Raw genomic sequence first — 27,198 nt, 5'->3', positions numbered from 1 at the left:
GGATTTCGTTATATCGAGGTTCTTTCCCGTATATTTTACTGTAAGTTTGGCCGGGCTGAAGAGTATCGGTCGTCATACCGGCCGAGGACTTCATTATATAGAGGTTCCTCAAATCGAGGTTCTACTGTATTTCAAAATCTAAACTCCTGCTTGACTTTCTACTGAAATTCTATTGAAACTTACAATAAACGAAGGAAAAAGGTTCAATTCCCTTAGAGAAATTCAAAGCTCTCCTTAGTCTGAATGAAGGGTCTCCGGATTTTCATCAAGGTTCAGAGGCACTCGCTCGTGTTGAGCTTTGCGTTTACGAGGTATTAGCCAAGAACCACAGAGCCATTTGACTATCGATACAACTTGTGACGTCACTGGTACCTTTTTTCATCGCACATAAGCCCTTTAAGAGCGGTCAAGTTAATTTTCAAGGGCGTGTCTTTGAGTGTTTCACCTCTCTTGTATAAGATTATGCCGAAGGGATTACATTTACTTTCCTCAGCAGTGGCTAATTTAAGAAATGTCTTCTTTTCTTTAGGTGAGGGGAATTCAACGAAATGGAACTGGGAAGAGAAAACGGAACCTATTATTTTTTCTTCCTGAAAAAACTTCGGGATTTCGCAAATGGGAGAAAAATATGTTAAGGAACATTATTACTATTATACTAATAATTATTGTTATTACTGTTATTAGTTTTTTTATCAGTTATTATAAGTGTATTAAATACAGGTGCATCGGAGAAACCAAACGCATGCAGGTTAAATACCAGAGGCAGCTAACCAATTTCTGAAAAATTTGAAATTATGACATTTACATACAGTACTATTTGCTTCCAGTTCCACCGTCAATTCCTTTCATATTGAAACTGTTAGAGTACTTTTGAGACTCTAGAATGCGACCTTTTGTTGAAAAATCTTGTCACTCCCTTACCCTCCCAAATGAGCTTACTACTTGAAGAAAACTGGACCAGGCATTGAGGCATTGAATATACAATTGCAACTATGTTTGCTTAGACGATTGGTGGGAAGAATTTTCACACTTGACACCGAAAAAAGAAAGGAGGCCAAGGTCAGGAAAATTGACGCTAACCCTCGGATGCAATTAGTAAAAGAGATTATCAAAATCTTGATCCTGATTAAGATGTTGAGTTAGAAATCATCACAAAACGTCGCCGTTTGCATGGAAATCGCACGCGTCGGTTGACTCGATCTTAGAGAACTTCAAAGTAGTGCAGAGCTGAGCCCATCTGCGCCTCCTGTCTGTGATTTAGAGGTAAGACAGTTCTGAGTCTTAAGGTAAACTGTTTTCGAACTGCAGTTCTGTTAACTTGAATTTTGTATTAATAGCTTGCACGTATCGTTTTTCGCGATATATCAATTCGTAAAGTTAAGACGTCGCAAAGTTTTCATGAAATTAAAGATTAAACCCTCACTAAAATGAAAAATGAGCCGGATGAGGGGAGGTATAGGAAATCTGTGTCTTTTGTGAGCTTGTTTACTCAACTTGAATGCCGAAATGAACGCCAAAATTGATTGCGAATATTTTAGCTTGTGCTTATGTCTTTACCCTTCTTGTTGCGAGCAAAACCTGGCTGGTCTCTTCTTCAAGGCAAAGTAAGTGAATTTGAATAAAGTTTGATCGAGGTAAAACCCAGACGAATAAGGCACGACCCGAAAAATTGATTGATTAATAAAAAAAAATGCAAAAACCATACAACAGAGAAAAAAATCATGGGCGGAAGAAATGGACCGAATAAATAAGTCATGATTATCCAGGGTCATTTGTCAGTTTGGCAGTTATCTTTAACAGGCGATCTCGTCTTGCACGATATATTTCTTTTTAAGAGTTTCATGAAAAAATTTGCCTTGCGGCTTTTAAAACATGCCTGATAAGATAAAGTTTCCGACGTGACTGACCCAGGATTCGGAAGGATGAACTAAAGGAAAAAAAATTTGACCTGATACTTTGAGTAAGGTTTAACGAACAATTCTTTTCAAATTCCAAATAATGAATGCCTAATCTTAATCCATAATAATGTTTCCTGTTTATGTAAGATGACATCTTTCATTCTGACAATGGCAACTCGGGTATTCAAAACAGTGCGAACTTTCCGTTGGTTTTTAAAGCTCCCCAAAATGTGCTTACTTAGCAAATTCCTAAAAAAAAGGTGTCGAACCACGCCTCAACGGGTACACAACATCCCAATTTTATTATTATTATTATTATTATTATTACTTTGTTAATACGTTTCTTTAGAGGCATTCCCACCTATATGACTTTGTTAGTGTTCATATGATTTCTAAGTAAAATTTACACTACCCTTAACTGCATGGAAACACTCGTGAGCTTTGGGAAGAAGCAATTCGCGGAGAAGAATTAATCTCTTATACCGAGGATCGAGGAGGAGGATTGCGTTGTAGGTTATCCGCCACCTGCGTGACAAAATCTAATGACGTCATAACTTGCCGTGATTTACATAAATTACGAATGTTGCAGCTTTTTGAATGTGACAATTTTCCTCTACAACCGCTCATAGCTGAATTCTGGTCGTTCCGTGCCATCTACATAGCGTTTTGATCGTTACGTTTCCGCTTGTTTGGTGAGAATTAGTGTACTTATCTTAAATATTGTCATGTTCAGGTGAATAATTGAAAGTAAGTTGTTGGTCGAATCAGTTCTCCGAGCACACCGGTGCGTGCAACACTGATTTATCTAAGAGTAACCATGTCCTTTTCAGAAAGTACTGTTATTTCGTTTTTACTCAACCCGCCTATAAACAAAAATCGATCATTTCTTTATGACAAGTGTCATTTCAAATTACTAAAAAAAAGTTTTTGTTTTGATTTCTCATCGTAGAGACAAATTCAGCTGGGAGCACTACTGGACTCCTCAGAGATGTTGTTAGTTTTCGTTCTTTGCAGTGTTCTGATCACAGCATCAGTAGAGGCGAGCAAGTAAGAGTGCATTTTAAAAAGAGAACGTAACGTCTAGAGAAATATTGGCTTATTCAATTCCGATCATAACTTGAATAAATGCATAAGTTTACTTTGTAAGCTGACTCCATACTTGTACGTAAATCAAGCTATAATCTAACGAGGAAAAAATTTGCTTATTTAGCGCTATGTTCTGTAGGCTTAGAAATATTGATCCTGGAACAGAAGCCTTGAATCGAACAGTTCATTTGTGTAGAGCAACTTATACTTTTTTCGCAATGTCTAACAATCAAGTCAAGTTTAGGAATGTTTCATGAAGGTCAGCTGTCGAAACAGCTCTAATGCTGACATTTAACTGGCAGCAGCTATTAGAATATATTTAGCGCGTTTGTGATATGATTTCCTCTAGAAAGTTCTTAATTAGAACTTCTGGTATAATTTATATTGTACTTATTGTATTTATATTGAGACTTGTCGTGCGATTGTCACTTACGTGCCAAATACATTTAAAGGTTGAGGTTTGCCAATATTAAAGTAGTTTAGGACTCTGTTCCTCTTTATAAATAGCCTCATCACAAGGGGTGTTTAGAGAATTCGAGAAGGTAGTGCAAACCCGAGAAACAGTAGAAGCGTTTGCATAACTTTCGAAAAAAGTCCACTTTACAGTTGCGTGCTTAGTTGCCAATCCTTTAAACAGGAGTGAGGCTAAGGATGAGCTTGTTATGCTACAAACCGTGCTGCTTCTCAAATTTTAATTACTTTGTTATCACGCTAACTAAATACCGCTCTCTATCACAACAAGGTCACCTTTAGCCTCATTTCAAATCAAAGGCTAGGCAACTGAGTACACAACTGTAAAATTGTCTATTGTGAGTGTTAAAGATGAGGGTATAAAAACAGCATAAGGTAGTCCTCTCTTTGTTTAAATTATTTTTCAAAAATAACTCAAAACAAAGAAAGCATGACATCACAACTGTGAATACAGACATACTCTCATATAAACACACCTATTGACCAACTGGAGCACTTGCACCATCTTCTGTATTTTATAACATTAATTAATCTAAGCCCCTTGTGTATCTGTAATGAAAACTTAGGAAACTCTTAAACCAAGCTTTCTGTTTTTAGAACTTAAAACTGCTCCTGCTCAGGTTTTTTTTTTCCAAACTTCCATCTTGTTTAACTGAGTGTGCTGGTACACCTGAATCTATACCCTTAGGGTGATCAGTGAAAGGAACTTCAAGATTTAAGTGTCTTGTCCAATGCAAATAACACAACAGTGCCCATGCTTTGGTGCGGGCTTGAACCCGCTTGTTTTCATCCAGAGTCAGTCCCATCGGCATGCATATTGTAACCCTTTAACTCCCAGGATCTGATTGTTAATTCTCGCCTCTAACTGCTACACATTTCCTTTTAACTTAGTTGCAAGAATTTGGTGTTAGATCAAGATAACAACTACTACCTGATATATTTGAGTATTCTCATTACCTGTTTGCTGGGATAGTGAATGGATATTGTGGGGGAGAAGTTTTATGTGAATCACTTCTGGGAGTTAAGGGATTGAGACTTGCACTGCATGCAACTCTATTAGTAAATCCCTATAGAAAAAAAAGTATATGCAAAGTCTGCAATGCTTCTCAACTTACCATGATAATATTTTTCAGTAGCTACTTTATCACCGCACCAAGTGTCTTCAGACCAGGGCAGCCATTTAAACTCAGAGTCTGGCTGAAGGATACTGTGACTGACCCAGTGAACATAACATGTGGTATCATGGACCTCAAGCTCAAAACTGTGATTGCAAGCAATAGTGACACATTTGCTAACGGTCAGTTCAGTATTTACACATGTACCTCTGTTTATTCTTAAATTAAGAATAAATATTAAAATCAAAAATTGTTATAAATCTTTTTATGTTATTTTTGCAGGATCTAGTAAGGAAATTGCATTACAGGTACTCATGCATGATGCTTTTTCTCTTATCAAAATTTTTTATCAATTTTGTTATGTGAGTATTTGAGTCTTTACTTGTAGATTCACCTAAGTATGAATTTTAGTTTTACAAGAAGTGCCTACTATCAGCTTTTTTTTTTTTTTAATACTATATAGAAACAAAGTAGTGAATTATGTAAAATTTGTATCTTCCAGGTTCCCTATGGTGTTGCATCGACAACTGTTACATATACTTTGTCAGTCAATGGGACAGGTGGTACCAATTTCTCTGAAACAAAATATGTTCGCTTTATGGAAAAGGGTTTTAGCATTTACATTCAGACTGACAAAGCTGTGTACAAACCGGGACAAAAAGGTAACTTAGCTTATTATACACCTCTTTGATTTGCTCCTAGATCTAAAAAATTATTTGGCTTGGTGATGGCCATCACTTCTTGTATGGTTAATTCTGTAATAATCTTCCTGAGAGGCCTTTTAAATTCTGTTGCCTTCAGACAGGAGTCCTACGAGTATTAAGTAATACCTATCATTTTTTAATTTGGAAATTTGCTGTTACATGCATCTTAGGGACAGGTGATGTGTTGATTTCTGGGAAAAAGAGTGATATTTATTACCAATACCTTATAACTGGAATTGTATGGCCTTCAGAGTTAAATTGTAATAGAACTCCAGCAAGAGGGCCATTTAAAAGAAATTAAAGGAGGTGTATACAGTTAACCATGCTCAATTAAACCATAAATAAAACTGTTTCAGGGTATGGGATACATGTAGATGTATATCCAGATATAAGCTATAAAAAATTATTTAGATGCAGAAGAAGATTGAATTTGTCACAATTTATCTCAATTTTTTTAATTTTCAGTTCTCATGAGAATCTTTGGAGTGCATCCGGACTTAAAACTGTACACTGACAATGTGGGTATAATGAACTTACACATGTATAATGATTATTTTCTCCCATAAGTGCAGAACCATAAACAACTTTATTGAAAATAGCTTGCAATGTTGCAGTCACAATATATTTCAATTCATTGCAGTTAATATACATTAATGTTAATTTATCTAAAACCAAGAAAAATAGAAATTAAATTACATTGTATACCTAGCATAAAATATTTTTGACCTAATTTATCATAAACCCAAAATTTCAAGTTGTAAGTGTCTCTTTAATTTGACTAAAATTTTAACAATTCATTTAATTTTTGAGTCTTTTCTATATTTTCTTAACAGCTGACTGTGGATATATTGGTGAGTCATTTGGATTATGAATTTTTTTCACTTAAGAAGTAAAAAAATATAGTCATATGTAAAGGCATGAACACGTATGGTTGAAGTAATTAGTATTTATATATTTAATGTTTTCAAAGACTACATTTAAGGTAATTTAAAAAGTTAAATTTACTTTTATTTTTGCAATTCCTTGCTTTAATCACAGGATCCCAATGGTAATAAGATGGCTCATTGGGTCAATGTTAACAGCCAGTCAGGTTTGGTAGTTTGTTTGTTTTTGTTTAGAAAATTTCTTTGCCTTTTACTAGTTTTTAGCAATCATCAGTGGGAATTGTTTACAATTACAATTTTTTTTAACATACTGATAACTTAGGCATGCTTAACAAAGATAAAAGCATTTATTTAGCTAAATGGAAAAATAAATAGGAGATTTGTATTTGATGATAAATAGATGATCCTGTTCTATTATTGTTCAGGTGTCATCAAGAAGGAATTTCTCCTCTCTACTCAGCCAGTAGAGGGAAATTGGAAAATCTCTGTTACAGCTGCTAAGGTATTGGATACAAACAAATTGAATATAAAAAAGGAGTAAATTTTAGTTGTTCTTACAGTAGGCTTGAGTAAGCCAGCCTGGAAAGTGTATACTTCCTATCTGTTATATTCAATTCAAATATTGTTAAGGAATTAGTAATCAAGTCATGATTTTTCTTCAAAGTACAGCACTGGAAAAAAATAGCACTCTCTATGATTTGTGCATGGATTAATCACCCATTCAAAAACAAAACTACAGCCCTCTATTGATATAAAAACTGGAAAGAGAAGGAATTATTGTGATGTCTATTGAGTAGTTATAAGGTGAGGGGTATATTGGGGGCTACCTACACAGAGTCTAACCTGTATTAAGCAGCACTGAATTAAGCGATCACCATGTATTAAGCAGTCAGCTGCCTGCAAAGTACAGAATTTGTTTCCCCCCTGTAATTTTCACCTCCTTTAAGGGGTCACCTCTATTAACTGGATCAAACAGTCACTGAAAGCAGTATCACTCAAATAGATCTGAGAATAATCTATCAAACAGTTTTGGATAGATTGATAGATTGATTTTCCATGGTTTCTCCCAAAATCAAAGTAAGTAATATTTTTAAGGAAGGTTCTGTACAGTAAGTGGTCAATTATGGCATATTAGTGGCATTGTTTATTGTCTTTTATAACATCTCTAATCTATCTGTGGAACCTGTATTAAGCAATCACCACACCATTCCCTGTGGGTGACAGCTTAACACAGGTTCAACTGTACTTGAAATACTTCACCTGTAAGTCTGAAATATTTCCAATTTTTTTTGTGATTAGGACCAGAAAGCAGAACAAGTTATAGAAGTGAAGCCATATGGTTTGTACATGTTCTTCCTTTTAAAATCATTACAAATACACGAATTCTTCAAATTATAAATCCATCCTTCATGGATTTTTTCATCAAATGTACAATGAGTGTATTTTAAGCCTGTTTTAGTGTTGTTTCATTTACAGCAAATTACACAAACTCAAGATGATTTTATATGGTGTTTCTTCTGTGCCCCTTAACTTGGAGGTTAAGTTTGTAATTTTATCACCAAAAAAATAAAATGCAGCCATTCAGGACTGTAAAATTATAAACACTTAAAAATAATTGTGTATATTTTGCTTTTGTTTGTAGTGCTACCCAAATTTGAAGTGAAGGTGAACCTTCCAGATTATGCCCTTGAGAAAGACAAATATATCCATGGTTCTGTTGATGTCAAGTGAGTTCCTTACCTTAAAAGAACATCAGCAAATTTAAAGCTGCTGGAATTGAAATATTTTAGGGATAAGTATGTTCTAAACCAAAGTGGACCTATTACCAGTTTGAAAATTGGCACCTTTCTCTTAGTATGTAGATAGCTGGGTGCTGCATACTTCACTAAGCTCTATGACCTTCCCCTACCCACCTGACTCCCTCCCTGTTTCTACATTGACATCACTTGGCACATTTCTCTTGCATTAAGTAGCCCTTAAACTCAAAAGAGTGACCAGGAATTAAATTCTTATGCTGGCCCCAGTTGTTCAAATGGCAGATAACACTATCTGATGGATAAATCGCTATCTGGTGGATAAGAGCTAACAAAATGTACTGCACTATCCATTGGATAAAGATTTATCAAATGAATGGCATTATCCACCTCTCAAACAACCAGGGCCTGATGCAGAGTGGTATTTAGAAGCAAGAAAATTGTAGACTAGAGGATGCAGCTCAATTGAACATCAAATTATTTGGGGCTTAAGTCCTAAGAAATATATGGTAAATAGTAAGGAGAATTACTTGACATCACAATTAAAAAGGCTAACACACTTCATGAACATTATACTATTGGATCCAGTAAGTGCATTGAATAGTGATGTTTCATTCCTGATATTGTTATTTTTTCTTTTCTAAAGGTATACATATGGAAAGGGAGCCAAAGGTCGGGCAAATATTCAGTTGTATTTCAACACATATTCCTGGCATCAAAAGAAGCCCACGTATGCTAAAGATGTTCCTGTAAGTACCACGAAGTATTGTGGGAATTGCATGTACACTGTATGTCTATAAAAACTAACTGCTTTTATGTGTTCCAGGTTGTTGATGGCCGTGGAAAATTTTCATTCAGAATGAAGGATATTAATCAGTTATTCAAAAAGAGTTTTGGTGATTACATGGATGAAAGCTTCCTCTATAAATATAGTTACAGAATGGAGGTCAATGCAACATTTTACGAGGATCTCACCGGAAAGAAAGCCGCTGGCCTAGGAAGCATTTCTTTTCATGAGATAGACGTGAAGTTGCAATGGGCTGAATTCAATCCAGAGAACTTCAGACCAGGACTACCTTACACAGCTTTGGTAATAAATTGCTAAAACTTATCAGATAAAACTATATCTTGTTGCATTTTTGATGTTAAGCTTTTATGTTTGTCTGTTGGATGACTTTTTTTTAAAATACTTGATTATTTGTGGAGGTGTTTTTGATTTGGCTTTGTTTGTTTCTTCCCTCATGTCTTTGTTTTTTTTTGTTATCTTTTTTTGTAATAACATGATGTTCAGTATGAACAAGCTCTACTTTTACCCTAGAGATTACTGGGGCAAATCAAAATGGAAATTGTTGGAAAATTTTGTTGTAGGATGAATCATGATCCATGAGGTAGCAGTCTGGATGGGGGAGATGCTTGCATTTGCTTATTAAGAAATTTGTCCAGTAGGCTCTATCACAGCTTTCATTAGCCTGCTAAAATAAGCAGAGATCCATAAGTCAGCAAGTAGACAGGAAGATTAGAGACAAATTTCAGTGAGGCTTACCGGGTAGTCTGGTGCTAAATTAACCATGTTAGACCCCTTACAGACGTCTTTCAAGGCCTCATACTTTCCAGCAGGTGAAGTAATGCCTGTGCCAAATTGCTGATAATGGGAGCTACTTGCAGGGTAAGCTTTTATTTGGTAATCAAGATACTGACTTTACTTCCCTGTGTATTGTGTTTAGGTTACTGCTGTGCAACCAAACAATGAACCACTCACTCCTAGTAGACTGCAAGAAATTCAGGGTAAAATCAAGCTAACAACAAAGTATCAATGGAATGACAAAGGGGCTGAAGAATTTTTGCCACATTCAAGTGATGGAAGTTTCATCATTACAAAGGATGTTCCTTCCACTGCATATTATGTATCTTTAGAGGTTTGTTAGAGGGATTTCATTCAAAAATGTATTGCTAGGAAAATAGTGCAAGGTAACTGGAGAATATCCTTCATTTCTTAAAATAGAATAGCTTTTAATCCATGAAATATTTTTGCTCCCTCTCTCTTATCATAGGTCTAAGCAAGTGCATCATCTGACCAAATATACCCCAGCTAAAACTGGAAAATATCCAGTGATATCCCTAAGTGATATTCAAAACCTTACATTCACCATGATAAAGATCCTCCCTACAATTTAATTTGAGACAAGAGAGCATTTTTCTGTTGTTACTAACAAGAGAATTAACATGTTTGTTTGTTCATTAAGTCTTACTAGAGAAAATTGAAAAGGAAACAATATCCCACAAAGGAAACATTGAAACCGTAAACAATTTTCCTGCGCGTTCCAAAAATACTTGGAGAACGATAAACACAATGGCATCCATTTGGTGGGAAAATGTGCTTGTATATAGGGGTGTTCTTCGATATTATCAATTCCTCGTAATTCACAGTCTTCCCCAAGCATCTCAGAACAGATCATGTCAGTGGACAAATATCCGAGCATAATTTTTTGTGCCAAATGAAGGCTATTATTAATTTAAACTATAATTATAAATGTAGCTGGAGAATGAACACCCAGATATCATGGTCAGAAAATTTTTTTTTTTTTTCACTGGTTTGTTTGTTTCATTTTGTATCTATTACCATTAATTCAGACTGACTGAAGCAAGAGGACCTCATTCTTAGCACGCTGTCTGTATTATGGTACACCAGCCAAGGTCGTTATTTTTTCCCAATTCTGTCAGTAAAATGTTGTGTGATTAATTCAGAATAATGCAATGACACTGATATAGAGCCCACAGACATGCAGTTATTTTCACCAGACGACCCTATGATATTGGTGATGTAAGTTCAAAATTTTGAACTCTGGTACTGTGTACTTATTATTTTTTTCCATTTTGCAGGTAGAATACTACGAAGGTCTGAAAGGAACAAAGGCATATTTGTCAGCTTCTAAGGCCAGCTCACCAAGCAAATCTTTCTTACAGTTATCAACAACCACACCTTCAGTGAAGGTTCCATCAGTTTTTAACTACAGTTGTTTTAACTAAGTGACTTGAAAATACTAATTGTTTGGTTAGTTGTAGTGTACATGTAGTTGAAAGTAATTATGGATGTAGAATGATATTTTTTGAACCTATTTGGGTTGTAATGTATCAGATAACTTCAAACCTTTAGGGGACACTGAGTAGGCTGAATCAGAATATGCTGTGTTCCTCATCTGAAGCATCAGTGGCCAGCATTTTCGCCAGGATCTTCTATTTAAAGCGCCGGCTACCTAATAAGACGAAGTAGTGAAGTGCCTGTCTTGATCCAAAATAAAATTAAAACTTTGCTGGCAAGTGTTTTTCTATGGTTGGCCGCTAATGAAAAACACTGTGGAGGACACTGAATTTTGTTACTTACATATCAGTACATAAACACATACGTAAATTGATATTGTGAACGGAAAGGTACCATTAATTCTCTCGATGTACCTGTTCAACAGTAATGTTTAAGCTCCATTTTGAGGCTGTTGTGAGTTTACATACTATTGTTTACAGGCTGGTGATGTAATAGCATTGGCCGTGGAGGCTACTTTCCAACTTTCAGAGTTGAGATATATGGTAAGTTAACTATCGTAATTGTTTTACAGTAAATGGTTTGAACCCGGGGGTAACATGTAATAGTGTAGTTTGATCGTCCGGGTGAGTGTAGTCCTGAGAAGGACTGTTGTCGGTAGTGGTGACAGACGTTTCGACAACCTGAGCGGAAGTCATCATCAGAGTCAAGTGAAAGGTTGTTGTCAGTCGAATGTACTTAGTCCGGTTCGTGTACACTGATTGGTCAGTTTTGCCGTTATGTTATTGGCTGTAAGACTCAAGTGGCGTAGGTCAGTCGTGATTGGTCGGTTTGGATCCGTTAGTGAAGTTAGGTCGTTCTGTCCTGTTCGAACGAACCGACTACACTCACCCGGACGATCAAACTACACTACTATCGTAATTGTTTATTAGACAGACTGGACTATAGCTGCATATATGTTAGAAACATATTAAGCATGGTAAGATATGCGTTACCTCAACCAATCAGGTGCGTTACTAAGACGGATTGCTTTCTGAACTCTTGTGTTTTCCGACAGTTAAAAAACTATTCAAGTGAGTGTTGTACGAAATCCGGAATTGCTCTGCTTTTTATTCACTCCGTTTTGCGATTGGTTAAAAAAAAATCACGCCACCCTCTGATCCAATTAGATGCAAGACTAAAACTTATCGCGTCTTGGCCACTTGCGTTTTCCCGCGCTTCAAAGGGGTGGCTTGGTTTTACTCTGGGCTTTCATTGGCTTATTTTGATGTTGATCTTTGTTTTGATGGGCCGTTGTAATTGCACGGGCTTTAGTTATTGTGACAGCAGATCGACAGCAGATCGACCTTAGCTTTAAGAACACAGTGTCGATTCGTTAAGTTGCTTGTGATCCCCAGCCTTCGCTCTCATTTTCTGAGAAGATATTTGAACTTTGGATTTGGTTTCTTGGCGTTCAATCGAAGTGTGCTCCATAGAGGTCATTTCATTTTCCTTTTTTCCCTATGGAACAGGTTTTGTCACGTGGCATGTGGGTTAAAACTGGTTCTCACATTGTGTCTCCTGGCTCCACCAAAGCGTCCTTCACCATCCAGTCCAAAACAGAAATGGCGCCTAGTGCTCGTCTGTTGGTTTACTGCATAAAACAAAGTGGGGAAATTGTTGTAGACAGTCTGAATATCGAAGTAGAGAATCCTTTCCAAAATGAAGTGAGGACCTTCTTTAGCTTGGTGTTCATCATCATCTTTATCTGCTTCTCTTTCCCTATTTCCTCTCCCTCTTCCTTTCTATCTTCTCCATCCTTTTTCTCCCCATCTTTATTTTCATCTGCTTCTGTGCATCTTCCGTCTCCTCTTCTTCTCTCTAATCTTGTTTTTCTCCCTCTCCATCTCCATTTACACCTTCGTCTTTTTCTTCGTCTCCATCTCCAGGTTTCTGTGACAGTCGACACCAACAATAGAGACAGCGTCGCTCCGGGTGACATGGTAACTATAAAAGGGAAAGCAACTCCAGGATCTTTCATTGCTTTCCGAGCGGTCGACAAGAGTGTACTTCTCATGAAGGAGGATACAGACCTGTCTGTTAAGAAGGTTCTAGAAGAGCTTCAAAGTTACGATTCAGCGCAAGTTTGGTATCCATTTTGGGACTGGGGCAGGCGAGGTAGACGTCGTAGAATGATCATGCCCTATCCCTCTTCAGGACGCAATGCGGCAGCAGTCTTTGAGGTATTTATGTGAAACTGAGGTAAAAGGACGAGACAAATGGAGTAACATGTTCCGGGAATAAATTTTTGCCACACTTTCGTTTGCTTTTGTTGCCGACGAATCGTGCCCGATTAATAATTTTTTCCATTTTTACGAAAAATAGAAGGGTAAAATTCCAACTTGACCATGTGAAAGTGGGTACGTAGAAACAACAGCTTAGCTTACTCAGTTCACATATTTTAACTCAGGAGGGGTGTTTCTTGAGTGGTTCTGATTTGGGGGGAGATCTGTGGGGGTAATCAATTCTTGAATCAGCACCGATGTCATAACGCCCTTTCTTCGATGCCCGTTGGTTGTTTTACTTTGTAAAAGCTCTACTCGACTTGAGAGAGACCTCATATCGCATGTGGAACTGTAAGTTTTTGTGTGTTTGTTTGTTTATTTTTATCAGGGGTGGTACCTTGGGTTTCTTTCCATCCTCTCTCTTATAGTGTGACTAAAGATGCTCTTAAGTGGCCAGATATAAGACTAATAACACTTTTGTTGATGAGCAACCTCTCCTTGTTGCTGACACCTTTCATTTCTTACCCTCCCCTTCCCCCCCTTCAATTCACAAAAATTATCTATACACCGTTTTTGTTTACATTGGCAGAACTCTGGTCTCGTTGTTATCACTGACTATGAATTGCCAGGGGGCTTTGATGACCGAATGATAATGATGGCAGCAATGCCGGATGTGGAGTCAGGTGTGTAAGAATACATTTCGTGGTGTTTATTTGGGGTATTGCCATCTCGTGAGTTAATCTAGCTTAAATGTTTGTCAAAAAACTGCGAGTCTTCACCTCAGGGTTCTGTCAGACATTATTCAACGTTAATTGCTTTCCGGTTGATTTTTTGCGATATGGTGACAGATAATTTGGACACTGAGAACAATAAGATTCTATTATATATTTAAACGAGAGAGACCAGAGAGGGAGATCAAGTTGATTAAAAAAGGTTTCGGAACACAGCAGACTCGTCAGTCTCATTTACGACAGTTCGTACAAATCTGGAAAGTCATGGATCTTGGGAGCTTATCATAGAATGGCATAAGAAAATGACCCATAACCATTTCTTTAAAAGGGAAAAAAACCTTAAGTAACTAAAGCTTCAAAAAAATGCTCGCTTTCACACTAGAATTGAGTGTCAAAAGTATTTCAGGATTATTATGACTGTGGTTTTGCTTTACTTCGCTTTGTGTTCGTCTAGTGAACTCTCGCCAATTTTTCAACCAATCAGATTCAAAACTAAACCCAATCTGAACATTTCACGGAAAGTCAGAAAATTTTATTGGCTGAAACGAGTAAGAACCTTCAAACTGATTTCAAATAAAGAAAAAAAAAAGGAATTAAAGGCTACATTAGCGTGGCTTTGACCACTTTTAAGGGGTTAAAAGCCACTAAGGTTTTACAACCTTAGTCGCGAACTTTGGAAAATTTTGTTTTGCGTTTAGTTTGCCTTATCACATCCATGTGCGACAATGGCTAATCATTTTTATGCGACAGGAGTTTGTATTGTTGTTATTCAGTCGACTCTCTTTTGTATCACTTCATACATAGGTGCTGCAGCTGATGAGGAAACTATGTTGAAAGCAAATAGTAACGGCGGTGGCGCGCCCAAGCTTGCTGAAGTGAAGCGCGTCAGAAGTCTGTTCCCTGAGACCTGGATCTGGTTGGAGTATGATGCCAAGTAAGTGACTTACGGTGTAAATTAATTTTGAACGGAGAGAGGAAATTGATTATTTCCCCTCTTAGTGGATGTTGTCGACCTGTTTAGGTAACGTGACGAATTGCTTGGGGTGAACTGCCTTTACGCTGGCAAACCTGTATTAAGCATTTAATTGTAGGAATAGCTTTTGACTTGTGAGACGCAATGTCCTGCCGATTTGAGTATCGGTGACTATTTAGAATGGCCACGATCTTGCGCTGTTCACGATGACGCGCCTGATAGTCAAACAATTGAAGCCACCGGTACTTATAAGGTAAGGGATAATCGAGTATGCGGGGCGGTCATCTTTTTTATCTTTTGTGGCTAATCTATAGAAGTTGAATATTTGTTGCTCAGTAACCAAATTGCAAAAGAAAAAAACAAACAAAATAAAGCAGAAAAATGGAACAGAGGTTACACAAAAACACAAACACAAGCAAGTTAAAAAAGATTTTAAAACCAAGGGAAATGCTTCTTTGTTTGTGACTTTTTGACAACTGAGAACCTTCCGTCGTGAGCCTGTATAAAAAAATGTTTGTTAACGGTCTTTTTGGTATTAGTTCTGCCAACTGAGAACCCTCTGTCGTAAGCCTGTATAAAAATGTTCGTGTACGGTCTTTGTTAATAGTTCTGCCAACTGAGAACCCTCTTTCGTGAGCCTGTATAAAAATGTCTGTTTATGGTCTTTGCTATAAGTTCTGCCAATTGAGAACCCTCTGTCGTGAGCCTTTATAAATGTATTTTTATGTTCTTTTTGTCAGTTCTGCAGGCGAGGTTGAATTTCAGCGGGCTGTCCCTGATACACTAACCACATGGGTAACCAGTGCTTTTGCTGTGTCGAACGTTACCGGTCTCGGTGTTGGAGAACTTAAACCACAGGTTAGTGTTACTTTTTGAGGGTGATTGCTTAACTCATTACACCCTAACATCAAAATGCATATTTTCCGAACTGTTTTCTATAAATTTTCTATGGTACTCCTTGAGAAGGACAATTTGTTTAACAATCAAGGGCTTCTTAAGCTGAAGATTATTTCCTAAATTTTTATAATTTTTTTTTCTGTTTGATTCAGCAGCGATACTGCAAAGAGAGTTCAGATAATAATTACTCTTAGGGGTTAAAAGATCCACACATTGCCCCGGAGCTACGCTTCTATTCCCTATTCAGAGCGCTTTGGTAGCTTTTGGCTAATAAGCTCGTAGGTCAATCCTGTAACTGTTTAATCCGGTTGAATGAAAACCTTGATTTTAAATGCAGCGTATCTATTTCTAATATTTCTCTTAATGGTACAAGTCATTATATTTTTCAACCTGTTTTTGAAGGAGTTCTATTTTTCTGGCCATTAGGTGAAAGTGTTTCAGTCGTTCTTCGTATCTTTGAATCTTCCATACTCTGTTGTTCGAGGCGAAGAGCTCGCTCTGCAGGTCACTGTCTTCAATTATGAGGCTGAGAAACAGCTGGTAAGTTGACCAAGTAACTAAATAGTTATTGAAAATGGGTTATGAAAGAGTAACGAACTATTAGCGAACGAATTACGAACGATCAACGAACGAGTAACGTACGATTAACGAACGAGTAACGAACTTGTAACGAACGAGTGACGGACGATAACGAACTTGTAACGAACGAGTGACGGACGATTAACGAACGAGTAACGGGCGATTAACGAACGAGTAACGGACGATTAACGAACGAGTAACGAACGATTAACGAACGAGTTATGGACGAGTCACACACGAGTAACGGACGATTAACAAACGAGTTACGAACGATTAACGAATGAGTAACGAACGATTAGCAAACGAGTAACTAACGAGGAACGAACGAGAAACAAACCAAGAAGTCAGAAGTGACGATTGACAAAACCTTAACCTGTCCTCGCGTTTGTTGTTGTTGATGATTTTTCTTTGGGAAGCCGTGTTTGCACCTTTTGTAATCGTAGGATTATTTGAACTGGTCAATTTTCACAGTGTAGGTCTTGTGTGTATGTTTGATTTAATCACTGAAGCCACATTGTCATGAAGGCTACAGATAGAAGAAGTTTATAACTTGATAGGATCTCTTCCGTTGTAGAACCAATCGAAAGTTTTGTCCCTTGAATAAAGGAACCCCTTCTAGAGGCCAAAAAGAGAGGCTCTAAAGAGAGGCCCAAAGGAGAGGCCTAAAAGAGAGGTTGCATATTCTCTAACGTAGTCGTCAACTCAATGACTTTTTCTGTTTTCTGCCAAGGTCACAGTGACACTGAAAGCTTCCAAAGACTGGGCTATCATAGATGAAGTAAACAGCCTTGGGCTAAGGGGGCAAAGCTCCGTAAACAAGGATTATGTCGACAAAGCAATGGACCTTTCAGTGGAGATTGAGGTTGGGGCCGGTGAAGGAAAAGCTGTGTCGTTCCCCGTGGTCCCGAAAACATTGGGTCAGGTACCAATTGAAGTTCGAGCTCAATCTGTGTCCAACGCTGATGCTGTTAAAAGGAACTTGTTAGTAGAGGTAATGATGCAAACAGTTGTGGAAAATTGTTTCTATTCATGGAAATTGTGATGCGAAATCTAAGAAACTTGTAATGGTAACAGGACCGAAAAGAGGAGAATTAAGTTTGTCACCATGCGATCAATGACATGACGTCTTCACTTTAAAAGTGTGATATTTGAAATGTAACTACTTTTTCAAAAGATAATATGGTTTTATCAATTTAGTTGATAACAGAAATTGACCGCCGTTAAGAGTTTGTAAGCTGACGTTTCGATTGTTAAACCTTTGTCAGAGCGAAAGACGAAGGGCTCAACGTTCGAAACGTCACGTTTAGAAACTCTTTATGGTGGCCGACTTACATTATCAACTCAGTCGTTAAAATCTAATTATCATGTAACACCCTCTACCGACTGCGACGCAGCACCACAGTTTCTGTAGAAACTAACCCCCGTTATTTCTTTTCTCACAGCCAGAGGGAGTGCCACAGGAATATTCTATCAGCGTGTTATTGGATCTTAACTCCAGTGTGTAAAACCTTTCTTAAAGCCAGTTGTATTGTTGCTCTCAGTCAGTTACCACTTGCCAAATGTTTTACAGCTCATATTAGTGTTGTAACATGGATCGACTGTTTTGTGTGCTCTTTGCAGCCTCAAGTCTTACACGCACACTGGATCTGAGTGTACCAAAGAACACCGTCAAGGGATCTGCGACAGCCACAGTGTCCATCATGGGTAAGTGTTGTCATCGAGATCAATTTTCATTGATTGATGCCGAGATGAATGATGAATGATTGCTTTCTGAGTTTGTTGTCGGTTCTTTTATGTCTTTCTCTCTTACCGAGCTAAGATTTTTTATTTTCCCTTAGTTGAACGTAGCCTGTTGCAGGCATTTAGGTAATGAAACTGAGCGAAATAGTGAACAGCGCGATAGTAGCGGCAGCGCGAAAACAAGAGAGGTCTGGGTTTAGTCGTTCATTACGCAACGCGGTCCAGACCTCCCTCGTCTCTCACTCCTCCGATAGTATATCGCCTTTTATCATCGCGCTTCGTTTTACGACAGGCTAGTGTTACGTAGTTTTCACGCGCAAAAAAATGTATATATCTTTGCAAAACTTCACTTCAGTTTCACCTTTTTTGAGTTTTCGTAGACTGGTTAGAGTAGAACTGAAAAAATCTTGGACGTTCTAGTAGCGGAGGGACGGAGTCACTCGCCCACATTCTACTCCATGTAAAAACTTGTAGACTTCGAGCACTACGAAACACTTCCGTTGTGGTTTACGTCCTGTTGTAACACTCCTACATTTCTTTTCTTCAGGTGACATTCTTGGATCGTCTCTGAACAACCTGGATAAGTTGCTGCGCATGCCCTATGGCTGCGGTGAACAGAACATGATTAATTTCGCTCCAAACATCTACGTCATGAAATACCTGAAGACAGTGAACCAACTTACGGATCAAATGGAACGGAAAGCCAAAACTTTTATGATCTCAGGTTAGTGCTGAAAACTTTCCAAGCAAACAACGTTTTTAGCCCTTGTCCGAATATTGAAACAGACCTGAAAACCAGGTACTTAAGAGATTACTGACGTGGTATTCAGGATGTTGTTAGTCACTCTCTGTTACATTCGCACAATTATACAACAAACAGTGCCTTTTGGTTGTTCTGCGAGCGAACTCTGTTAAAGTTCTTTTATTTTCCGGTAATTTGATTGGTTACTTTAGGCAAGCCTTGAAATCTGATTGGTTGCTGTGTTTAGTAAAGCTTTCTCATTGGTTAGGGAACAAAAATGCGATTTAGAGCAAAAAAATGGTGCGATTTGTGAACGTATCACACCAATGAGGACCAATCGTATTGCAAGGATCACCATTGATTTCAAATAGATGTAATAAATAGTGTAATCTTTTCCCATAAAACGCCAAAAAGCGACCTCGAGCATTCCTCAGCCATATTGATGGAGCAAGTCTGGGCAGTGATAGCGCAAATGATTTGACTGCATCGTTTGCAGTTCTTACTTGTTCCTTTTCACAGGATATCAACGCGAACAAACCTATCGTCATCGTGACGGCTCATACAGCGCTTTCGGTGAACGTGATTTATCTGGAAGCATGTGGTAAGAACGTGGATTTGACAATGTTGCACTTCAAGCAAGGATGATATCAATGAGAAGGGATTTAAACACAAAGTAGAACTTACATAAGATAGAGTAAAGGGAATTTGTAAGTTAAGGGATAATTTCAATTATTCATTCTTTTCCAAGAAAACCGAGGCGAACTTTTCGAGGGAGATATTTAACAATATTCATCATTGCGCAAGAACATCACATATCGGCATCCCTATCCTCGTAATATGCGGGAAGTTTGTCACCACAGATATAGGTAAACGGCCTAATCTACCGCAAGTCTCCTATAGCTCGGTGATAAAGCATCCGAGGTACTAATCGGAAGGTCGTAGGTTCGACTCTTATCGGGAACACTCGGTAGAGCATCCGAAGTACAAATTGGAAGGTAACAGGTTCGAATCGTATTGGGATTACTTGCAGTTCTTTTTCCGAGTATGCCAGTGTTATTCACTGAATGACGTCATCTTTTACTTTCAATTTTCAACAGGATCTTTTTTCCTTCCCTAAGGATACTTAAAAAGCTTGTTTCCTCCATACAATTAAACCTTGTTGTTTCTCCTTCCCCATTAGGCTGACAGCATTTGTAGCAAAGTCTTTTGCACAAGCGCACGCGTTTATACCTGAATACATCGATGACGAGTTGTTAGAAGAAAGCTTGGAATGGATGTCACGTCAGACAAACATTGACAAATCTTTCAGGAAAGTTGGAAAAGTTCACAGCTCTGTTCTGAAGGTAATGTGTTTTGTTAACCGCCAATCAGGTCAGAATCGATGATCATGCGGCAATACTTGCCTATTTCCTTTTTTTTGTAGGGAGGTCAAACTGGTGCAATCTCACTCACGGCTTACGTTCTTGTTGCTTTGGCTGAGGCGAACTCAAAGTCACAGGTAAGATTATTTTGAATTTATATTCCCCACTCCCCACCCGTTCCGAATTGATCAGGGTTTCTTCAGGTCCTGGAAAAGCTGAAAAGTCCTGGAAGTTTATTTTAACTTTTTCCAGGGCTAGAAAGTCTCCGAAAAAGACTACAGGTCCTAAAACGTCTTGTAGATCTACTTAACTCAACCAATAAAGTTTTCAGAATTTACGTTAAAAAAATATACATGTATACCGGCGAATTGATTTTGAAATATTGGGAATGAAAGGGTTTAAGGTGAAATTTGGAGTCCTGGAAAATCGATCCGAGTCGTGGAAAAGATCCTGGAAAAGTTCTGAAATTTGTTTCGGAAAAAGGGTGCGAACCCTGTTAATGTATTTCTTTTACGGTGGAAGGGCGGGGAGAAGATGACAAAATACATCGAGGTAGGGAAGGGTAAAGAGAGATTGTGTTCACCGTTTTATAAGTTATAATGTGCATCGTAATTACAAATAGGATGCTTTCCCATAAATTAGCTCTTCTTTAAAATGAGGATAATTGTATTAGAAAATTACGAAAGCGCGAAAAGTTAACGTTACATACTTCTTTGTGGAGATGACTTTACTGTGAAAAGATTATTATTCGCGAAGGGTATAGTTGTTATAAGTGAAATGTTGTAGTAAGGTCCAACGTACTCTCCGTCCTATCCCCATTATTGAAGCGAGCTCCTAATTTCACCCCCCTGTAGTAGCGTAACCAGCTGTTTCCTGAGAGTTTTTATCGGCGAAGGCTCGTGTAGAATTAAGAAGAAAAACGTTTTCGCGTGCAGTGTTTTCCGCGACTTAATTACTTTGATCGAGCACAGTTAACCGACTAATTTTGTAATAAAGAGTGTTTGGAGGGCGTCAAGAAAGCATGCCTTAAATTCCGAGTTTTAAATATCTTTAAAGGTGACCCATTTTGATTGCAGACTGTTATTAACGCCAAGAATGGAGCCATAAGTTTCTTGGAAGGCAAGGTTCAAGCTATGTCAAGTGATATACAAGACGCTTACACGTTAGCAATCACCGCATACGCCCTGGGGCTGGTCGGCAGCGCCACGAAGTGGAAAGCACTCACGGAACTGCGTAAATTGGCCGTAGAAAAAGGTATAAGTTGAGCATGCGCAGAGGTCGTGAACGTAAACGGACAAGGGAAGTGAAGAATGCCAAGGGAAAGAGAGCGGAATCTGTGAAACCAAACCTACAAAGCTCCTTTTCCTTAGAAGGCTTCCTTTGTCTTAAGTGCAGGAGACATGGCGGTCTAATGGTTAGAGTGGTAGGGAGGGGGGGGGGGGGTCTACGATGAACTTGCAGCCATCCAGGGGGGAGGAACAGTACTCCAAGTCACTTCATGCTAATTGAATCGGAATAAGCCCAGCATGAAAGATCCAGAAGGGTTATTTATGTTGTAATCGAAAGTTTCTTCCCATGCGGAAAATTCTAGGCACCTCTCAGGCCGTGCATCGATCAGCAGTAAACGTCTGCTTAACCTGTTAGATTACAACTTTTTAAGGTCATGAAATTTGATACACTCTTCATATTCCACACCATGAATTTCAGATGGTCTTATTTACTGGCAAGAAAAACCGGAAGGCAACAAACCAAACGACAATCCGTGGTGGCGCCCATATTACCGTCCGCGATCAGCTGACATAGAAATCACTGCTTACGCTCTGCTAGCTTTCACACTCAACAAGGATATAAGCGTTGGTCTGCCCATCTCCCGCTGGTTGTCTCAGCAGAGAAACTCGCTCGGAGGATACTCGTCAACTCAGGTGTGGTGCAGTTTTTGTAGTTTTTTTTGCTTTTTTTTTTTAAGATCAATTGAGTTTATAGAGCAATTTTCAATTGAATGTCGAAAGTAATCCGGAATTGTTTCGCTTTAGCTTAACTTTGTTCTGTGATTGGTCCAAAAACACTCGCACCATCCTCTCAGCCAAAAAGGTACAAAATTGAAAAAACTAGCGACTTGGTCAATTACCGGCGTTTCCCGCGTCTCAAGGAATATCCTTGTTTTCATTTTGAGTTCTCTTTGGCAAACAGTTTTGTTAGCCTTTTGTTCTGATTGGATATTAGATGACAGATAGCTGACGAGGCCCGTTAGGCCGAGTTGGCTATAATCATCTCATATTCCACAAACGTTGGTGGAATGATGTGTTCATGAAAAACGCCCCAAAATATGGACAAGTCTTCCCAAATTGTTTTTGTAAGAATCGCGCACCAAATTTGTAGAGCATGGTATAATGGCTCATAACCCATGATGGCTAAGCCAATGAAAGCTCGGGAATTGCATCATCCAATGATCCAGTTTTTAATAACCGTGATTATAACGTATCTTCTTTCAGGACACGGTGATTGGACTCCAGGCCCTCTCGGAGTTCGCCGAGTTAATTTATGCGCCTGATATCGACTTCACAGTTCGTTTGAGTCTTACTGGGGATCCGTTCTTCAGCAAAACTGTAACTGTCAATCAACAAAACTCCATGGTACTACAATTAGTAGAGGTAACGTCGTAATTTCTTCTTGAATCAAAACATATTTATGTGTGTTATTTATCGGGCGGGAGGTCCGTATGGGAAAACTTTGTTCGAGGTCTCGTGTGCGGCTCGAAGCCGAAGACTGAGCGCCTTACTCGAGAACTAGGGCAAAGTTGTCTCGCATACGGTCCAACATAGAGCGGTAAATAACTTATTTTGATAACTTATTGTAGATTGTGAAACATGCAGAGTTAGTCCATACAATTTGGGAAAGGTTTTACTTAAAATTTTGTTGTGAACAGATTCCAGATGTGGCTGCAGCGGGCTCTCTGAAAGTATCGGCAGATGGTCGTGGAGTAGGAATGTTACAGGTTAGATTCAACTGGTTTACAGTACTGCAATGAAAGCGTTCGATAGTCTGAACATTTAAGGCTAGAGGCTTGAGAATTTGTTTTGGTCATTTAGTTTCTTCGGAGATAGGAATGTTTCAAGGCGGCATCCTTAGAAAAAAAAACCACGAGCCTCGAACACAAGCTCATCAGGCTTATTCTTTAAATTCCTAGAAATAGTCCAAATCTTTCTTCTTCTCACGTTTTACAATGCACCATCTGGGAGAAAATCGACCAAAGGAGACGCATGTTAGTTAAGGGCTGATATCTTGATAACACATGAAATTCTCTTCGCTAATGTATCGCAGCTTGAAAGGAAAATAGAAAATTAGATTGTGTAACGACAGCTACGAAGGAGACTATATAACTGTATGACCGATGATAACTTTAGTATTCCCCTACAGGTGGGTGTCACTTATAACGTGGACAAAGCCCCTGACGAAAACTCGTTTGATTTCCTCTTGGAAGTCATCCGGGAAACTGATTATGAGATCGAAGTGCAAGCGTGTTCCAAGTGGACTGAGAACGATCAGAGCTCGGGTATGGCGGTTATGGATGTCGGGATTCCTTCAGGATTTGAATTAGACCAGAATAGTGTCGATAAGGTGAGACCTTCCATTATGAGTTTGACGAGGTGCTATTTTTCTTTATCAAAATGATACGGTTAATTGTTTATGAGTTAAAAAGAAAACCGTCTTTGGCTATAAGTCTGTTATAAGTCTAAGGTGGGGGGGGGGGGGGGTGAGTGAGAGGATTTTGATTGTGTTACAATAAAATTGACCTGATAAGGCTCTCTGCTATTCTAATGAACCCCCCCCCCCCCATTGACAACCAATCTTCTACAGTTCCCCCCTTTAAACTCTGTCAGAGACGATTGATACCTTGCTCCGTTCCCCTTGAAAATCATGTGATCCCTTCCAAAAAAATTCGACCCCGCCCCCTCCCTCCCCTCCCCGGCGCTAAATATTGACTGGTCCCTATCAACCTGGTAGGCTGGTAGCGAAGATAGCGGTCTGGGTCAAAAAAGGAGTTAATATTACTTACCTGTGTGCCGGTTTCTCTGCAGATTATGTCGAACCCATCTCTGAAGCTGAAGCGTGTCGAGACGGAAGATCGCAAAGTGCTTTTCTACTTTGACGAGGTGACTTACACTAGGTTACAGTTCATGATAACAATTTTTGAAGGTGTTATTACTTTGTTTAAAGTATTGAGATTACCATGTTTGATGTGTGAGTCACAGCTTCATGAAAGTGACTCATTCGACGACACGGATTTTGAACAAACATTCCATTGTCTTAATGTGTGTGGATGAGCTGCAAAAGAGTTGGCCAAACCATGTAGCTGATTAACAAACCTTTCTTTTGAATTACAGATCCCTTCAAGTCGAAAGGTGTGCGTGAAAGTGTTGTTTCAGCGTGCTTTTGACGTAGGAAAACCTCAGCCCTCTTCAGCATCCGTTTACAGCTACTACGAGCCAGGTACGAGATGATATTCGCAATAAAAATGATTTGTTTCTCTCTTATCATAGTTACTTTAATGCGCTTTCCGTGATGTGGGTCTTAACAAACGTGGGATTTAGTCACCAAATTTAGTGTGGTTCAACACTGACTAACCCTCGGACCCTTAACCCTTTAACTCCCATGAATGACCAAGACAGAATTTCTCCTCCCAATATCCTTACAATATCAAGTACACAAGTGATGAGAATAAGAAAAAAAAATTATTTAGGAGATTATTAGTTGATCCTATACCAAATTCTCCGAACTAACATCATAAGAATTGTATGGCAGACAGTTGAGAGAATTACTGATGAAATCTTGGGAGCGAAAGGATTAAGAGTGCCTAGCACATAATTTCTCCTTACGGTATAAGCCCTCAATCAAACAGTAAGGTCTTGAGAATGAAGAAATGATCGCCACTCAAAGAAGCTCCTGATTAATAAACGAATTCTCCTTGTTTGTAGCCCAGGAAATGTATATAGAACAGTATGAAGAATATGCGCACTGATGTTCGATTGTTAAGGGTTTAGGAACCGGTCCCTTTCTTATGTAGAAGGAGGGGAAGGAAATTTTGAAAAGATCGAAATTTCTATGAGCCTTCAGACATGTAAATGGCAAGTGACCCTCCCCCCCCCCCCATCATTATTCAATATTTACGCGATGACCCCTCCGTCACCTCATATCTCCTCTTATCTGCCTTGTAATGATTAAAATTAATTCACGTACTACCATAAGTTGATTTTCCAATGATTTTCCTTCAGTTGTAAAAGGAATACTTTCTTGTTGTTATTTCGTGTTTAATCACTTCTTGGGTTATTGATATGACAAGCATTTTGTCAAAGGAAAATTCAGTCGAACCAAATATTAAAGCAGGTGGCTTCGGATTGTTTATATACTAAAAATTTGGGACAACGAAGGAATTTTGAGTGCAAGCAGTATATCTGTGAAATAAAAATCACACTTTATAACTTTCATATATTCACAGTCATTAAAAAAATCACTAAGTTGTACAAAATAGTGATTAAACAAAAGAAAACAATAGAATTAACACAATAATTGTACAATTTAGCATCACTTTTTCTCATATTTTGTTTATACTCTGCTATTTACCTGTTTTACCTACTTTGGGCAATGGACCATTTTAAAATGTTCTTCTTTATAAGAAGTTAAATAGCCTCCCCCCCTCTGGCCAATCTGAAACCCCCCTTCTTTTTCGTCTTGTAATTCTCGCTTGTGTACATTCGCGAGCTACTCTTTCACTCCCAGCCGTCAGAAGGGTACCATGTCACCCCCCAATCTCATCACATTATCCAGAAAACAGGTGAGATAAGATAGAGAAACTGTAACAGGTATTGTTATGGCACCAAATTCTCGTAACAAATTTTCAAGGAAATATACAGCAGGCAGAAGGAACAAATATGGAAGAATTGGATATATGGGGTTAAAAAATTCATGAAGTCAAAAGAATTATGCTAAACCGCTGAATCCCTCGCAAAATAACACCTTTTTATCCTCTTTTTTTAGCGAACCGTGCCGAAGCTTTATATGCTGTAGACTCTCTCAAAGATAAAGGGGTCTGCCGTGTTTGTGCGGACTGTGTGAACTGTGAAGCGTCAGACGAACCTGACGCTAAACGAAAGAGTTCTGCACCTGGAGTGTCGGTTCAAATCGGAAGCTGTGTACTAATGGTGTTGTCTCTGATGTTGATGGCTGCATTGCAGTAGCTCCCGTCGCCACAGGGAGGACCTTTCAAAGGCAGCATATGACACAAAAGTATTTGTTTTTTCACTCACGATTTTGCGTTACGTTGGTTCACGTCAGTATCCTAATAGTCCTTTTTATACCGCAGCTCTGTAGTTTGAGAGTAACAATAGATACGAACGAGTATATCACTCTAAAAAATTTAAGACCGATCGATTTAGAGCACTACAGGCCTTTCTAGATTTTGTAACATTAGGGTAAACTTTTTAGGGTCTTAAACCTTTAGATTAAAATAAACGTTTTAAGGTCCTCTACAGTTAATCTTTCGGTCTTTATTCAACAAATGTACCCATGAAACTGAAGAAATTTGTAAGACATCTTCTGTCAGTGTTATGGAACGACATTTGCAAATATACTATTAGATATTCACGTTTTTCGACGTCAGTGGAGTACATAGTTGAAGCCCTTTTCTAAAAAAAAGCACACCACAGATATACCCTAAGGGTGCACCTTGTAATTTCATAGTATTTAGCATAATCCTACAAAGGCTGAAGAAAGTTTTCCTCGTCTCCTATTGCATATAAACCATTTCAGCCAGGTAGCCTTCACATATTCAGAGATCTCTCTTTTATTTCAGATATGGATAGATATTAAGTGATAGCATTTAATTAGGATTTTAAACGTACTTCATCGTTTTAATGTATTATTTCGCATACATCCACCAAATAAACTTACTGCAAGTAAGTTAA

At 38.4% G+C, this 27,198-nt stretch overlaps 1 protein-coding gene across 3 annotated transcripts; it reads left to right on the top strand.

Annotated features, from left to right (window-relative positions):
* Nucleotides 1–1,148: 1,148 nt before the first annotated feature.
* LOC113674220 (CD109 antigen) lies at nt 1,149–27,198 on the top strand. Of its 3 annotated transcripts, none has more exons than XM_089199768.1 (37): nt 1,149–1,263; nt 2,848–2,945; nt 4,589–4,752; nt 4,853–4,878; nt 5,073–5,232; nt 5,740–5,792; nt 6,108–6,125; nt 6,313–6,364; nt 6,584–6,660; nt 7,458–7,497; nt 7,801–7,885; nt 8,559–8,661; nt 8,739–9,002; nt 9,637–9,828; nt 10,793–10,903; nt 11,432–11,494; nt 12,461–12,655; nt 12,878–13,171; nt 13,803–13,896; nt 14,758–14,878; nt 15,658–15,775; nt 16,241–16,354; nt 17,124–17,384; nt 17,836–17,890; nt 18,014–18,097; nt 18,681–18,857; nt 19,395–19,476; nt 20,056–20,218; nt 20,299–20,373; nt 21,313–21,490; nt 21,944–22,158; nt 22,729–22,887; nt 23,163–23,231; nt 23,654–23,854; nt 24,316–24,390; nt 24,622–24,727; nt 26,273–27,198. In XM_089199768.1, the coding sequence occupies exons 2-37, from the start codon at nt 2,887–2,889 to the stop codon at nt 26,470–26,472; spliced, it is 4,503 nt and encodes a 1,500-aa protein (XP_089055894.1). In that variant the 5' UTR covers nt 1,149–1,263; nt 2,848–2,886; the 3' UTR covers nt 26,473–27,198. The 3 variants fall into 3 exon arrangements, with proteins under 3 accessions (XP_089055894.1, XP_089055893.1, XP_089055895.1); XM_089199767.1 differs by lacking the exon at nt 1,149–1,263 and adding an exon at nt 2,448–2,590; XM_089199769.1 differs by lacking the exon at nt 1,149–1,263 and adding an exon at nt 2,453–2,590 and having other exon boundaries at nt 4,592–4,752.

This window comes from Pocillopora damicornis, chromosome 3, assembly GCF_964200805.1.
Source record: "Pocillopora damicornis chromosome 3, jaPocDami1.2, whole genome shotgun sequence".
Taxonomy (NCBI): domain Eukaryota; kingdom Metazoa; phylum Cnidaria; class Anthozoa; order Scleractinia; family Pocilloporidae; genus Pocillopora; species Pocillopora damicornis.
The sequence above is the reverse complement of the archived record's forward strand: the minus strand, read 5'-3'. Positions and strand labels throughout refer to the sequence as shown.